At 43.5% G+C, this 17431-nt stretch overlaps 1 protein-coding gene across 3 annotated transcripts in view; it reads left to right on the top strand.

The window, feature by feature from the left end:
- The window catches only part of LOC122945696 (protein TBATA-like), a 66684-nt gene that overhangs the window by 38604 nt on the left and 10649 nt on the right, over positions 1 to 17431 (top strand). For 2 of the 3 annotated variants that reach the window (XM_044304845.1, XM_044304846.1), the window contains exon 6: positions 9244 to 9329. In XM_044304845.1, the coding sequence (XP_044160780.1) occupies positions 9244 to 9329 (86 nt within the window). The remainder of the gene's footprint in view (positions 1 to 9243; positions 9330 to 17431) is intronic. The other variant, XM_044304847.1, reaches the window with a different exon arrangement.

Here is a 17431-nt window from a genome sequence, read left to right on the forward strand (position 1 = left end):
TCTCCTAGAACAGAGAGCTGCTTCCAATTGTCGGTGCCCCCCTCAGTACCTTCAGGGGTTTGTACAGAGTCCAGCAGATCATCAGGAGGGTCTCCCCAATCACGTCGGCGCGGAGATGGCTTTGCCGCCTGGTTTCTGGCCTGCTTGAGAGCCGCTTTAGGTGGCATAATGGGGCCCGCAGATGTAAGGTTGAATAGGCCCGAAGATGTGGTCGCCTCCGGCTCAGATGTGTGCTCTGGATTATAGGGCATGAATCCCTCTGCTAATGGGGACAGGGAGGATGTGGAGTCGGCAGAAAACACCCCTTCACCCTCACCTTGCGTTCGGGATGGCGCGCAAACTGCCGCGCCTGTATTAGCTTCAGACTCAGAGGGATGGTGCAGGCCGCACTGTGCTGGGAGCCGCGGGTGAGGTAAGCATCCAGCGTCGCACTTACTCTGGCGATCGGGTGAGTATTGAGCTTCTTGGTGGCAACTTTTTTCCCATGGGATGTGTCTCCTCCGGCTGAATAGGTCTCTTCATAAAGTGCAAGCAGCGGAGCTCAGGAATTACGCCGCCATTCCATCAGACATCCAGGCCATGCCCCCACATGGCAAAATTTTCAAAAACAAAGAAACTGAAGGTTTTTGACATCACAGCGTTTATGGTGCGCTGAAAATGACTGACTTCCTTATTTTGCGGCTCAATACGAATGCGGCGATACCAAACTTGTATAGGGTTTTTTGTTTACTACTTACTACTTTCGATTTTTTTTTTATAAATATCAAAATTTTCTTTGCATTGCCATGTTCTGACAGCCATAACTTTTTTATGTTTCAGTCTACAGAGCTTTATGAGGGCTTATTTTTTGCACAACAAACTGTCTTTTTTATTGTTCCTATTTTTGTGGTATGTATTTCTTTTTGATCATTGTTATTACATTTTTTGGGGGGGGACAAGATGACAAAAGAAAATTGAATATTTTTCTTTTTTTTTTCCCATTACGGATTCCTGTGTATCTAGTGGACAATCGCGCCAACCCCCATCATTGAACCCCTCAGAAATCGCGTTAATCGCCGATTGCGGCATCTGATGCTACAATTGTGGGCTTTCAGTGGTTAATTCAGTAAAAAAATAAAATAAAAAATAGCTTGGGCTACTTTCACACTTGCGCTTGATCGGATCCGTTCTGAACGGATCCGATCATATTAATGCAGACAGAGGCTCCGTTCAGTACGGATCCGTCTGCATTAATAACTTAGAAAAATTTCTAAGTGCGCAAGATGCCTGAGCGGATCCGTTCAGACTTTCAATGTAAAGTCAATGGGGGACGGATCCGCTTGAAGATTGAGCCATATGGTGTCATCTTCAAGCGGATCCGTTCCCATTGACTTACATTGTAAGTCTGAACGGATCCGCTCGCCTCCGCACGGCCAGGCGGACAGCTGAACGCTGCAAGCAGCGTTCAGCTGTCCGCCTGGCCGTGCGGAGGCGAGCGGAGCGGAGGCTGAACGCCGCCAGACTGATGCAGTCTGAGCGGATCCGCTCCATTCAGACTGCATCAGGGCTGGACGAGGCGTTCGGGTCCGCTCATGGGCTCCTTCAAACGGAGCTCACGAGCGGACCGACGAACGCTAGTGTGAAAGTAGCCTTATCCATTGGCTTGCGGAGAGGCTGTCTCAGACATCTTGATTGAAGACACCGTGCAAAATCTTGCGTGGTGATGTGAAGGTGTGGTGATGTCACATGTCACCCAGTGTGAGGTTTCACGTGGTATCTTCAATCAAGATAGCCGCATTGCTTCTCCACCAGCAAATGGATAAGGTATGTTTTGTTTTTTTACCGGATTAGCTCCTGTAGGTGAAAATGTATTTTTTTCTTTGCCACCATTTCAGGAAAAGCATAAGGAAATTCAGCTTCACAGTGAATCAAATTTTTCCTGAAATTCGGATTGAAGTCAATTAGTTTGGTTTTGATTCGCTCAACACTAGCTATCATGTTAAAACTGAACCTCAAACGGTATCAAAACCGCATGTGCAATTCTAGCCTAACAGGCAGACATTCCTGTGTGTGCAAACAAAATAAACCATTTGGGAACCTAAAATGATCCACTGCCAGTCAATATTATGGCTCAGTACAACCTCTATAGTCTTATGGACCCTACTATACTTCTACAAAAACATTGGGGGACATTTATCAAAGGTTTTTTTTCACCTTTATTGTTGCATTAAAAAGTCTAAAATGATGGTTCACCACATATTTGTGCCATAACCACTTCAGCCCCGCTAGCTGAAACCCCCTTCATGACCAGAGCACTTTTTACACTTCTGCACTACACTCCTTTCACCGTTTATCGCTCGGTCATGCAACTTACCACCCAAATGAATTTTACCTCCTTTTCTTCTCACTAATGGAGCTTTCATTTGGTGGTATTTTATTGCTGCTGACATTTTTACTTTTTTTGTTATTAATCAAAATGTAACGATTTTTTTGCAAAAAAATGACATTTTTCACTTTCAGCTGTAAAATTTTGCAAAAAAAACGACATCCATATATAAATTTTTCGCCAAATTTATTGTTCTACATGTCTTTGATAAAAAAAAATGTTTGGGCAAAAAAAAATAATGGTTTGGGTAAAAGTTATAGCATTTACAAACTATGGTACAAAAATGTGAATTTCCGCTTTTTGAAGCAGCTCTGACTTTCTGAGCACCTGTCATGTTTCCTGAGGTTCTACAATGCCCAAACAGTAGAAAAACCCCACAAATGACCCCATTTCGGAAAGTAGACACCCTAAGGTATTCGCTGATGGGCATAGTGAGTTCATAGAACTTTTTATTTTTTGTCACAAGTTAGCGGAAAATGATGATGATTTTTTTTTTTTCTTACAAAGTCTCATATTCCACTAACCTGCGACAAAAAATAAAAAATTCTAGGAACTCACCATGCCCCTCACAGAATACCTTGGGGTGTTTTCTTTCCAAAATGGGGTCACTTGTGGGGTAGTTATACTGCCCTGGCAATTTAGGGGCCCAAATGTGTGAGAACAACTTTGCAATCAAAATGTGTAAAAAATGACCGGTGAAATCCAAAAGGTGCACTTTGGAATATGTGCCCCTTTGCCCATCTTGGCAGCAAAAAAGTGTCACACATCTGGTATCGCCGTACTCAGGAGAAGTTGGGGAATGTGTTTTGGGGTGTCATTTTACATATACCCATGCTGGGTGGGAGAAATATCTTGGCAAAAGACAACTTTTCCCATTTTTTTATACAAAGTTGGCATTTGACCAAGATATTTTTCTCACCCAGCATGGGTATATGTAAAATGACACCCCAAAACACATTCCCCAACTTCTCCTGAGTACGGCGATACCATATGTGTGACACTTTTTTGCTGCCAAGGTGGGCAAAGGGGCACATATTCCAAAGTGCACCTTTCGGATTTTGCAGGCCATTTTTTACACATTTTGATTGCAAAGTACTTCTCACACATTTGGGCCCCTAAATTGCCAGGGCAGCATAACTACCCCACAAGTGACCCCATTTTGGAAAGAAGACACCCCAAGGTATTCCGTGAGGGGCATGGCTAGTTCCTAGAATTTTTTATTTTTTGTCGCAAGTTAGTGGAATATGAGACTTTGTAAGGAAAAAGAGAGAGAAAAAAAAATCATCATTTTCCGCTAACTTGTGACAAAAAAAAAAATTCTAGGAATTTATATACAAAGTGTTTGCCAAAGCATAGGAACGCCGCCTCCTCCTCAGCTTGTATGCCTCGGCAAACGTATCTGTTACTGCAGAGGAGAAAATCCCGTCTTGCAGCGCCGCATACACCGACTTGCGTGTAATCTGACAGCAGCGCAATGCTTCTGTCAGAATGCACATCGGTTATGCAGCTAATCGATCGGTTGGTCCACCTGGAAGGTAAAAAGACAAAAAAATAAAATAAAATGAAAAAACCAGGCCGCAACGCAATAATTTTATTAACTTTGCAACAGAACATGTAACTTTAACTTTTTAACTGAACATTAACCTTTTTGCTTACTGGTGTTTTTTTTTTTTTTTTTTTTTTTTTTTTACCTTTATAGAACAAACCTCTCCTTCCCCATGGGTCAATGTGCAAAGCGCAAATCGCCCAAAGATGTGGCGAAGTGCGTTATGCACTTTGTCCCATGTGAAAGGAGATGTTTGCAGCAGCAGTGAGTGAATGGGCCCTAATAGCCCTGTGTGCCTATCCTGGTGAGATGATCCCTATGCTAATAGTGTACCTGTGAGTGGTACTTCCGGAAACACTCTCCAAAGCATAGGGCAGGGTGGTCAGGACAGAAATAGCGGGTGTCACGCCTTATTCCACTCCTGCTACAGACACAACATCTTTTTCGGGGTGACGGTTGGGTTGAGGTACCAGGAACGACATTGGGGAAATGTCGCTCGTGTAGACGGCTAACTACACTGGTGGATGGGGCCACGGAACCTCCTGGGTACAGGAGGTTCTCGATGATCTCTTCCTGAAATTTGAGGAAGGATCCAGTTCTCCCAGCCTTACTGTAGAGAACAAAACTATTGTACAGAGCCAATTGAATTAAATATACAGACACCTTCTTATACCAGCGTCTGGTTCTGCGGGAAACTAAATACGGAGACAACATCTGGTCATTGAAGTCCACCCCTCCCATGTGGAGGTTATAGTCGTGGACTGAGAGGGGCTTTTCAATGACACGGGTTGCTCGCTCAATTTGTATTGTCGTGTCTGCGTGAATGGAGGAGAGCATGTAAACGTCACGCTTGTCTCTCCATTTCACCGCGAGCAGTTCTTCGTTACACAGTGCGGCCCTCTGCCCCCTTGCAAGACGGGTTGTAACGAGCCGTTGGGGGAAGCCCGCGCGACTAGTTCGCGCGGTACCACAGGCGCCAATCCGTTCTAGAAACAAATGCCTAAAGAGGGCCACACTTGTGTAAAAATTGTCCACATAAAGATGGTACCCTTTGCCGAATAAGGGTGACACCAAGTCCCAAACTGTCTTCCCACTGCTCCCCAGGTAGTCAGGGCAACCGACCGGCTCCAGGGTCTGATCTTCTCCCTCATAGATCCGAAATTTGTGGGTATAGCCTGTGGCCCTTTCACAGAGCTTATACAATTTGACCCCATACCGGGCGCGCTTGCTTGGGATGTATTGTTTGAAGCCAAGGCGCGTCTACGCAGATGTTTTGCTCTGGGGTATAAATATCTGCAAATTTCTGGTTGAAATGGTCTATGAGGGGCCGAATTTTGTGGAGCCGGTCAAAAGCAGGGTGGCCCCTGGGACGGGAGGCGGTGTTGTCACTAAAGTGCAGGAAACGCAGGATGGCCTCAAAACGTGCCCTGGACATAGCAGCAGAGAACATGGGCATGTGATGAATCGGGTTCGTGGACCAATATGACCGCAATTCATGCTTTTTTGTCAGGTCCATGTTGAGGAGGAGGCCCAGAAAAGTTTTAATTTCGGAAACTTGGACTGGTTTCCACCGGAAAGGCTGGGCATAAAAGCTTCCCGGGTTAGCAGTGATAAATTGTGTGGCATACCGGTTTGTCTCTGCCACAACTAAGTCTAAGAGCTCCGCAGTCAAGAACAGCTCAAAAAATCCCAGGGCCGAACCGATCTGAGCTGTCTCAACCCGAACTCCAGACTGGGCAGTGAAAGGGAAAACTACAGGTGCGGCTGAAGTTGGGGACTGCCAATCAGGGTTTGCCAGCACCTCTGGGATTCTAGGGGCTCTACGGGCACATCTTTGCGGTGGCTGCGACGGGGTCACTACTGCACGTGCCACCGTACCAGCTTCAACTGCCCTTCTGGTGCTCGCTACTTCACCAGGTTGTACGGCAGTGCTGGTACTAGGTCCAGGGAGGGCTGGGCTGCTGGTGTATGCCTCACCACGTAATCCGACAGCACCAGCCCCACTCTGCTGCTCTTGAAGCGGATCCTGCGCAACCTGTGGTCTAGCGACACGGGGCCGGGTACGCCTGGTGGTATCAGGATCCTCAGCCTCCTCGTCCGAACTTTGGGTCAGAGAGCCACTGCTTTCTACAGGTTCGTATTCTGACCCGCTGGATTCATCAGATGAGGGTTCCCACTCCTCATCCGACTGGGTCAGAAGCCTGTAGGCCTCTTCAGAAGAATACCCCCTGTTAGACATGTGGGCAACTAAATTTAGGGGTATTCCCTGAGACTACCCAAGAAAAAAAAAGCAAGCCTGTCTTACAAAGGGGAGGCTAGCGAAGTACCGGAGGCTAGCGAAGTACCGGAGGCCGCTGCGGTTGATAAAAAAATATCAAAACTGATTTTTTTTATCGCCGCAGTGCGTGTAAAGTGATTGTGCAGTGAACCAAAAAAAAATTTTTTTTTGTCACTGCGGTGGGGCGGGTGTGGGCGAACGCACGTGTGGGCGACCGATCAAGCCTGATCGGGCAAACACTGCGTTTTGGGTGGAGGGCGAACTAAAGTGACACTAGTACTATTATAGATCTGACCGTGATCAGTTTTGATCACTTCCAGATACTATAAAAGTACAAATGCTGATTAGCGATACGCTAATCAGCGAATAAGGGACTGCGGTGCGGTGGGCTGGGCGCTAACTGATCCCTAAACTACCTAACCAAGGGGCCTAAACTATACCTAAAACCTAACAGTCAATACCAGTGAAAAAAAAAAGTGACAGTTTACACTGATCACTTTTTTCCTTTCACTAGTGATTGACAAAGGGGTGATCAAAGGGTTAATTGGGGTTCAGGGGGGTGATCTGGGGCTAAAGTGTGCTGTTTGGTGTACTCACTTTGAAGCCTGCTCCTCTGCTGGATCCAACCGACGAAAAGAACCAGCAGAGGAGCAGGCAGCCATATATCAGATCATATTTACTAATATGATCTGATATCTGGCCTTTGATTGGTTTTTTTAAAAATCGCCAGCCTGCCAGCCGCGATCATTGGCTGACAGGCTGGTGACCCGACCCCCCTCTACGAAATGCCGGCGCGAACTGCGCATGCGCGCGCGCATATTCGCGTCATCTCGCGTCTCGCGAGATGACGCGTATATGCGTGACTGTGCGCAGCGCTGCCGCCTCCGGACCGCACATCTGCGTTAGGCGGTCCGGAGGCGGATAATTTGCAACTATGTCCCGGCAATCACCCAGAAGGCAGAGACACCGCCACCGCATGCTCTCACAGCAATACGTTGCCGCGGGCAACCGCAAGTGTGGCAACAGTGTCACACCTTACATTTTTCTGAGCTCATTTGGAAAATGAAAGGTGGAATCTGATTGGTTGCTAGGGGCAACTAAGCCAGTCTTCCTTTACACCAGTTTTTATAACTCTCCCCCTATGTGTATGGATAGGCAGGGAGGTCGCAAGTGACAGATTTCCTTTAAAATCCAGGCTTTAAGGCCCCTTTCACACGGGCGAGTATTTCGCGCGGATGCGATGCGTGAGGTGAACGCATTGCACCCGCACTGAATCCCGACCCATTCATTTCTATGGGGCTGTGCACATGAGCGGTGATTTTCATGCATCAATTGTGCTTTGCATGAAAATCGCAGCATGCTCTATATTCTGTGTTTTTCACGTAACGCAGGCCCAATAGAAATGAATGGGGTTGCGTGAAAATCGCAAGCAAGTGCGGATGTGGTGCGATTTTCACGCACAGTTGCTAGGAGACGATCGAGATGGAGACCTGATCATTATTATTTTCCCTTATAACATGGTTATAAGGGAAAATAACAGCATTCTGAATACACGATGCATAGTAAAATAGCGCTGGAGGGGTTAAAAAAAATAAAAAATATTTTAACTCACCTTAATCCACTTGATCTCGCAGCCGGCATCTCCTTCTGTCTTCATCTTAGGCTACTTTCACACTAGCGTTCGAGCGGATCCGTTCTGAACGGATCCGCTCATATTAATGCAGACGGTGGCTCCGTTCAGAACGGATCCGTCTGCATTATAACTTAGAAAAATTTTCTAAGTGTGAAAGTAGCCTGAGCCATATTGTGTCATCTTCAAGCGGATCCGTCCCCATTGACTTCCATTATAAGTCGGAACGGATCCGCTCTCCTCCGCACGGCCAGGCGGACACCCGAACGCTGCTTGCAGCGTTCAGGTGTCCGCTCACTGAGCGGAGCGGAGGCTGAGCGCTGGCAGACGGATGCATTCTCAGTTGATCCGCCTCCACTGAGAATGCATTAGGGCCAGACGGCTGCGTTCAGGGCCGCTTGTGAGCCCCTTCAAACGGAGCTCACGAGCGGACACCTGAACGCAGGTGTGAAAGTAGCCTTAGCTGTGTGCAGTAACAGGACCTGTGGTGACGTCACTCCAGTCATCACATGGTCCATCACATGATCCATCACCATGGTAAAAGACCATGTGATGATCATGTGATGACCGGAGTGACGTCACCACGTTATAAGGGAAAATAATACAATCTACAGAACACCGATCCCAAGCCTGAACTTCTGTGAAGAAGTTCGGGTTTGGGTACCAAACATGCGCGATTTTTCTCACGCGAGTGCAAAACTCATTACAATGTTTTGCACTCGCGCTGAAAAATCGTGCGTGTTCCCACAATGCACCCGCACATTTTCCCACAACGCCCGTGTGAAACCAGCCTAACAGGTTTGTACCTATGCTGTAGCACAACCCATTCAGGTTAGGGCACATTTGCATTGGAATAGTTGCAGGATATCCCCAGAGTTAAATGACACCAAGTCTATGGGAAATATGAAACACAGCCTTTTGAGGAGGCGTTTTTTGATCCTTGAGGTGCGTTTTTTTCAGTCAATGGCATTTTTTTTTAATTAAAAAAGCAAGTTTTTGGCCCATAAACACCTTTACTTTTTTGCCCTTATTGAAAAAACACACATTGTGTTTTATGGATTTTTTTATGGTACAAATGTATTTTTTTCCATAGTGCTCTACAAAGGAAGTGACATTAATGGGAGCACATACTGTCAAAAAATGCAAGGCATACAAAAATAAATTAAAAAATGGCAGGTCTTAAAACACTATTTTGGCAAAAACACCCCAAAATGCTACAAAAAAGGCTGACCAACTCAGAAGGAAGTATAAGACAAAATTACAAGTCAACAACAGAATTAGGTGGAGAATGCCTCATTGTTTCTGCATTTTTGTGTCTAGTAAATTGTTCTGTAATAAAAGTCACTTCTTAACAATGTTCAGTCCACATGATGTTCAAGAGTACACAATAGGAAACTTGACCACTCTTTTCATCTTCTGAGAAGCAGGACCCATGTCTGAAGGCTGGCGTGAAGAGCTGAGAGAACTTGCATCAAAAGTCTGTACAACAAACAAAGAACCGGAAAAACAGGTAACACATATGCTTCAATGTAATTAACTTTTGCTCTTAAAGGGGTTGTCTGGTTTCATGATATTGATGACCTATCCAGCGCCCCAGATATCAGTCAGTGCTGTGCTCCTGTGATATTAGTGGGGCTAATATTCATGATTCTGATGAAATCAAAACCCTGCTGCAAATTATTAAACTCAATTCAAATAGTTTCCCAGCCCTAAGGCCCCTTTCACACGGGCGAGTATTCCGGACGGATGCGATAGGTGAGGTAAATGCATTGCACCTGCACTGAATACCGACCCATTCATTTCTATGGGGCTGTTCACATGAGCGGTGATTTTCACGCATCACTTGTGCGTTGCGTGAAAATCGCAGCATGCTCTATTTTGTGGGTTTTTCACATAACGCAGGCCCCATAGAAATGAATGAGGTTGCGTGAAAATCGCAAGCATCCGCAAGAAAGTGTGGATGCGGTGCGATTTTCACACACGTTTGCTAGGAGACGATCGGGATGGAGACCCGATAATTATTATTTTCCCTTATAACATGGTTATAAGGGAAAATAGTAGCATTCTGAATATAGAATGCATAGTAAAATAGACCTGGAGGGGTTAAAAAAATAAAATTAAAAATTTAACTCACCTTAGTCCACTTGATCGCGCTGCCCGGCATCTCGTCTGTCTTCTTTGCTGAACAGGACCTGTGGTGACGTCACTCCGGTCATCACATGTTCCATCACATGATCTTTTACCATGGTGATGGATCATGTGATGACCGGAGTGACGTCTCCACAGGTCCTGTTCCTGCAATGAATGCTCACCACATGTCCAAAGGAGACAGAAGAGATGCCGGGCTACGCGATCAAGTGGACAAAGGTGAGTTCAATTTATTTTTATTTTTTTAACCCCTCCAGCACTATTGTACTATGCATTCTGTATTCAGAATGCTATTATTTTCCCTTATAAACATGTTATAAGGGAAAATAATACAATCTACAGAACACCGATCCCAAGCCCTAACTTCTGTGAAGAAGTTCGGGTTTGGGTACCAAACATGCACGATTTTTCTCACGCAAGTGCAAAACGCATTGCAATGTTTTGCACTCGCGCGGAAAAATCACGGATGTTCCTGCAACGCACCAGCACATGTTTCCGCAACGGCCGTGTGAAAGAGGCCTAATTGTGCAGCGTGTCCTGTATGTGCAACTTTCACAAGATGTTTGTGCACAGCTGTGACAAATTAAAGAGTCAAGGATTGGACAGCAAGTTCTGTTGTGCACATACTTACCACTTAATCTCCCACCATGTCCAGCATTGCAGCTGCGGTTTGTGTTTCCAGTCTGCGATGGTCGTGTATGTGGCATTTGACTGCTGTAGCCACAATTGCTACAGCGGTCTTGTGATGTATTTATGGAAATTTACTCAGTTTAGTATTTAGGGCCTGGCATGCAGCCCACACTCAACCAAGGCATCTGATTGCTTGCTCTGGCACACAAAATACATTCTATTGTTCACAAGATAAGGGACTAGCACTCACCTACTTAGGCCTCTTTCACACTACCGTATGGCTATTTCAGTGTTTTGCGGTCCGTTTTTCACGGATCCGTTGTTCAGTTTTTTGTTTCCGTTGTGTTTTTGTTTTTCCGTTCTGTTTTTCCTTATGGCATATACAGTAATTACATAGAACAAATTGGGCTCGGCATAACATTTTCAATTGATGGTTCTGCAAAAAACGGAACAGATACGGAAGACAGTTTTTTTGCTGACCCACTGACTTTAATGGAGCCACGGAACGTGATTTGCGGCCAAATATAGGACATGTTCTATCTTTGCACGGAACGGAGATACGGAAACGGAATGCATACGGAGTACATTCCCTTTTTTTTGCGGACCTATTGAAATGAATGGTTTCGTATACGGACCGGTCTATTAGGGGCCGGCCACTCTGTTCTGCAAAATGGGGAATGCACACGGCCGGTATCCGTGTTTTGCGGATCCTCAATTTGCAGACCGCAAAACATCCAACGGTCATGTGCATGAGCCAAAACTCTTGTACGCAAATATATAAACTTTCGATTCATTGTCAGTAGTCCCATTCCCAACCAAGACTGCAGCTAGAGCCCCAAGTGCTGCAAGCTGAGCTGAACCATCACCCACATGCAGCTGGTGTCTCTGCAAACTTGAAAATACATAGGGGGACATTTATTAATCTATCCCTGTGCCACAATTGTTAAGAGGTGCTCGTCTCCTAATACTTGTGGCACATCTGTGCCGGTCCGTGCACCAGAAGTGAACTCTACACCAGCAAGACGGCTGGTGTAGCATTCAGTTATAATTAGAGATGAGCAACAGGGCTTTGGATGTGAGGGAGAAGTCGACAAAATAAGTCTTTATGCGGACGATACTCTACTTTTTGGGGGGGGAGGGTATAGGAACTTGCCCAGGGTTATGGAAAGTGTGGATGAAATTGAATGTTTATCTGGATATGAGATAAACTGGGAATAATCGAAGTTTCTCCCATTGAGACGCCCTGTTCCACCGGGTTTTAATTTTCGGGTTAGTACGCTGACCCCATCAGAATCTCTACTATATCTGGGCATCCATATTGGGACCAAACTGGAATATTATAAGAAACTGAATATACTCCCAATAATAGTTAAAGTTAAGGAAAAAATTCCTTAAAAAACTCCCCCTGTCACAAATCAACCGTATAGCCCTTATAAAAATGACATTATTGCCAATGCTATTATATGTACTAAATGCACGCCCAATAACGGTAGAAGATATGTTTTTTTAATAAACTGGAGACCCTTTTCAATAAATTAATATGGGGGCGCAAACGAGTTAGAATCAAAATACAATACCTGTATAAAGAAGAGGGTGGAATCTCTGTCCCTTTTCTAAAAGGATATTATGTGGCTGCACCGTTGAGCTGGTGCGCGAGGAATCGAAAGAATAAATGTATACGGCTTACTTTTGGGGAGCACTGTGGACCTTGGTAGGATCTTTTCTTCATCCTCAAAAAGGGTCCCATTGAGAAGAAAACAATAACAAACCTGTTTAGTAGAATGCTTGGGTACATTTGGCAACAAGTTAGACGTATGGCTGGAGTATCCCAAGCGGTTCAGTATAACCCCGCTGGGGGAACGCACTTACCACAAGTTATGCAACTGGGTGATGTTGAATATTGGGAAAAACAGGGGATACATTTAATTGCACAGGTTTTTGATAAAGGACAGATCAAGCCTCTAAACGAAATCCTCCCTGACACCACACTAGGATTCATTGATAAATTCCGATATGAACAGCTACTGACACGCCATACACTACACGGAAAATAAGAACTATTTAAATATCGCACGGAACACCTTTCTAGATTTCTGTCACGACATGACACTAAACACTTCCTCTATATCGCACATTTATGCAAAGTTAAAATATGAATACACAAAATCGATCACATTTAGAGCTGAGGCTAAATGGGAAAAAGATCTGCAGAATGTGGAACCCATCCCGTGGAATATTGTTTATAAAAATATTAAAAAGGTCCACGGTCTCCCCTGCCCATACGTGGATTCTTTTGAAAATTATACACCAGTCTCTATTACACACCAGGACTATTGCATACTATTTATAAAGACAGAGAACAGAACTGCTATAAATGTAACAAAGACAGAGGAGAGTACAAACACTTGCTGTGGGAATGCCCGGGGCATAAAAGATTACTAGGATTAAAATATTTCGGAAACTGCAGAATAGCTCCCCCATGAAATGTGAAATACGCATCGATTATGCGATTCTGGGTATTTTCCCAGAGACTGATAAAAATAAAACTGAGCAACTACTTTGGCTTCGGGGCATTGCCTTGGCCAAAATAATAATAGTTAAACATTGGGGCTCCACTAAATATCCCAATTTCCAGGAATGGATAGAGTGTATGAACAGGGTAAAGCTGTACGAACACAGTCTTGCCCAAACAGTGGGAAAAAAAGCAGCCTGGCTGCGGATATGGGTAATTGGAAATGATAACACTAGGTGCGATGACTGTAGCTCCGCGGAAGAAAAGGGGGTTGGAGGGAGAGGTGGGAGGGTATAAAACAAGAGGGAGATTTAATACAAGATGAGAACATGTCGTATTGTACTGCTTTTGATATTGAATTGGAATATTGTAGATTTCTATTTTTCTGAAAAATAAAAAAAAAGTATTAAATAAAAAATTAAAAAAAGAGATGAGCAAATTTGCAACAAATGCGAATTTCCTTGCACTTCGTAGTAACGAATCACAATTTTGTTCTAAATTGGCAAGCTACATTGGCGGCTACACGTGTGAGGACATGGGGCAAGGAACTCTAACCCACAATGCCATGCATGCAGCCAATCAGCAGCCAGCCAGCCCTGTGATGTCACAGCCTTCTAAATACGGCGGCCATCTTAGAGTCAGACATTTTAAAGCGTCTGAGTGCAGGGACAGACGTGAGAAGGCACTAGGTAAAGCAATTGGAAAAACCTCATAGTGGAAAAAAAACTATTAGTGCACGGAAAGGATAGGAAGGAATCATTTCACAGCATTCTAGTGCAGGGAGAGACATCAGAAGGTGCTTGGGACAGTGCTAGAAAAGCGATTGACAAGTGCAGGGAAAGATTATTTGGGGATCCAAAAAGCCATTATAAAGCTCTGTCATTCCAGCAATTTGTTCTTGGGGTGCAAATGCTATGTTGAAAAGCCTTTAGTGGCTTATATTTTTTCAAACAAGAAAAATATTCTCAGTTCACATCGGCAGTTATATGTGTTATAAAGCGTACAGAAAGAAAAAATATATATACGCACGTCATTGGTGCACTTATTTGTGGCAAAAGCATTCAGTGGCCTATTTCATTATAGAAAGAAAAATATATACATACTTCACTGGTGCATTTATTTCTGCTGAAAGCGTTTACTGGCCTATTTCAGTACAAAAAGAAAAATATATTCTCAGTTCACATCGGCGGTTATATGTGTTGAAAGCATGGCTGGGAGTCAGCAGGGTGGCAGCAGTGGGAGGTCTAGAGCCAAACGTGCCCTGGGTAGAGTACCTGCTTTGCAGCAGACTACCTGCCCGGGAAGTAGTGGTGCAGGGATTCCCTGAAGTAGCGGCTGTAGCAGTCAGTCAGTGCGGCGGTTATATGTGTTATTTTGTATTTCAGTACAAAAAGAAAAATACATTCTCAGTTCACGTTGGTGGCGGTTATATGTCTTAAAAGCATTTAGGGGCCTATTTCAGTCCAAAAAGGAAAAATACATACACATTTAACTTCTGCAGTTATATTTGGTGAAAGTGTTCAGTGTCCTATTTCAGTACAAAAAGGAAAAAAATACTGTATACGCACTTCACTGCACCGCTAAAAGCCTTTAGTGGCCTATTTCAGTACAAAAATAAAAATATATACGTATTTCACTTCTGCAATTATTATTATTATTATTTCAGTACAAAAATGAAATATATTCAGCATTCACTTTTGCAGTTATATGTGGTAAAACATTTAGTGACGTATTTCAGTCTAAAAAATTGTGTTCAGTGTTGCGGTTATATGCGGTAAAATCTTTATTTAAGTATTTCGGTCGAAAAACTAAAATTTATTCAGCAGTCAGCGCTGCAGTTATATGCGGTAAAATCTCCATGATAAATCTGCAGCGTGGAGGCCCCATGTGGCTTCTACACACTTTCAAAGTAATCCTTCAAACTTCAAAAAACCTCCATCTCCGTGCTCCGTTATGTGGTAAAATCTTTATTGGCGTATTTCGGTCGAAGTTATACAGGTGAAACTTCGAAAGATTTGAATATTGTGCAAAAGTCCATTTATTTCAGTAATGCAAATTAAAAGAAATTGCATTAATGCAGCTTAAAATTTGAATTTTGTGAAAAGGTTCAATATTCTAGGCTCAAAGTGTCACACTCTAGTCAGCTAATTAATCCATATCCCCTGAGCAAAGAGTACCTCAGAATTGTGACTTTCGGGTTTCATAAGCTATATAGCAAATACAGGCTTGAAATTATAGCAAATTATAGCAAATACAGGCTTGAAATATCTCGCTTTGCATGTAATGAGTCTATCTCATATGTTAGTTTCACCTTTTAAGTTGCATTACTGAAATAAATGAACTTTGCACAATATTCAAATTTTTCAATTTTCACCTGTATGTGGTAAAACCATTTGGGATGTATTTTGGTGGTCTATTATGACCTTTTTCAAACACTATGACAAAAACAATAGCAATTACATTATAATTGATATATGCACAGTCACTATACCTTGTGCATATATAAATTATGACTATTGTTTGTCATAGTGTTTGAAAAAGGTCGTAATAGACCGGAACGTCACATTGTCACTTTGAGTTGCCTGCAGAGAAAACAAAATAAATAAATAAATACATATCTTGACATCACTATATCTACTGGAGTGCTTGAGTCTCTATATTGATACTACTCATGCTGCTGCCACCTCCATACTCTGTCATTGTGCCACTCTGTGGCTCTCCTCATGCTGTCTTCACCTCCAAACTCAGTCATTGTGCCGCTCTGTGGCCTTCTCCTAATGCTGCTGCTGCACCTACAGACTCAGTCATTGTGCCACTCAGTGGCCTCATCATGCTGCTTCCACCTCAACACTAGGTCATAGATCCACTCTGGACTTCTCATGCTGTTCCCACCCTCCTCTCTTCATGAATGGTCCACTAGTTTGCCTTTCAGCCTGGCTGACATCATAATTTATTTGTCACTTCTGATCTGTCAGAAGGAAGGAGAAATGAGACGTACAACGGATCATCCTGTCTATGTAGCACCTTTAAAGCCTGTATGGTCCCATCAGAATTGGCTTATGATTTGGTAGACAATAGCAGGAGTGGGTACTAAACACAGAAGACATGCAAATATTCAGGTTCACATGTCCTCTGTTTTTAAATCCACTCTTTTTTTTTGCATTAGCAATGCTGAGCAAATGCTGACCGAGTAAAGGCAAATGCTCAACAGACAGGATCCGTTTTTTGAGAGGTTATTGTTCTGACGGATCAGAGAAAGGGCAAAATAATCAGTGACGTCACACACAAACTTACTGCTGACACCTACTCCACTCTGTCAGGGGGGCTCTACTTGTATAAGCATTTAATAGAACAGGTTCTGTAGACATTTATGTGGAACCAGCTGACAAGGGTGTAAAAGGATTGTGCTTCTTCTTGACGATAACATCTACCTGTAAGGCTGAGTTGATACTTGAGTTATTTGGTCAGTTTTGGCCCCGTGACTGCCCAAATAAGTGAAGTGTGCAGTGATTCTAAGAGTGACACCTGTCATGTGCTTGTCATACTGACAGTATTGTTTCGCTACCCCAGCAGACTCCCTATGAGTGTTACTGCAAGGCACAGTGTTCTGCATCCCTATAAAGGCTCTCTGCTGCCCGGAAATAGCTGTTTTTTTTAATGTGATTCGCCGCAAATAAATTCAGATCGAAGTAAATTTTTCCCAAAAATTCGGCAAACTGGTTCGAATTTTTTACAAATTTGCTCATCTCTAGTTGTACTCTATGCCAGTTCCCTGCCGTAAATTATAATAAATGTTCCAAATACACCTGGCTCCACACCACCCATTCTACACCCTGTTCTGTCCACTTTTTGGAAAAGTTACAAATTTTGATGTAAGAAGACCAACACACAGGAATGAAAAATGTCCCCCATAATATGTGCACGTGAATATAATAGTCAGCTATTTAAGCAGAGGGACAATGGACTCCTGCAACAGTAAAATTTACCTCACTAGATGCTATGTTATCTCTATTACTTGTATGTAAAGTCACAGACTCCTTGATTGTTGGCGTACATTAAAACTAGTCTTTTTTGTGTCCAAAGGTAAAACATTCCCGCACATTACGATATTTCTCAGCGGTAGCACCCTGTTCTGTTAGCTAAAATGAATAGATGAATTTAGTTTGGCAATCTGACCTGGCGGAATAGTATTATAGATTGAATGTCATCAATAGACACAGTAACAAAGTCTACTCATTGTTGATTTTAACAATACATGTAAAAAGCCGTGGAGACGCGTTTTTATTTAATTGCATTCTACCCATTTTGGGCTTAATAGTTTT

The sequence above is a fragment of the Bufo gargarizans genome, chromosome 8 (assembly GCF_014858855.1).
Source record: "Bufo gargarizans isolate SCDJY-AF-19 chromosome 8, ASM1485885v1, whole genome shotgun sequence".
Classification (NCBI taxonomy): domain Eukaryota; kingdom Metazoa; phylum Chordata; class Amphibia; order Anura; family Bufonidae; genus Bufo; species Bufo gargarizans.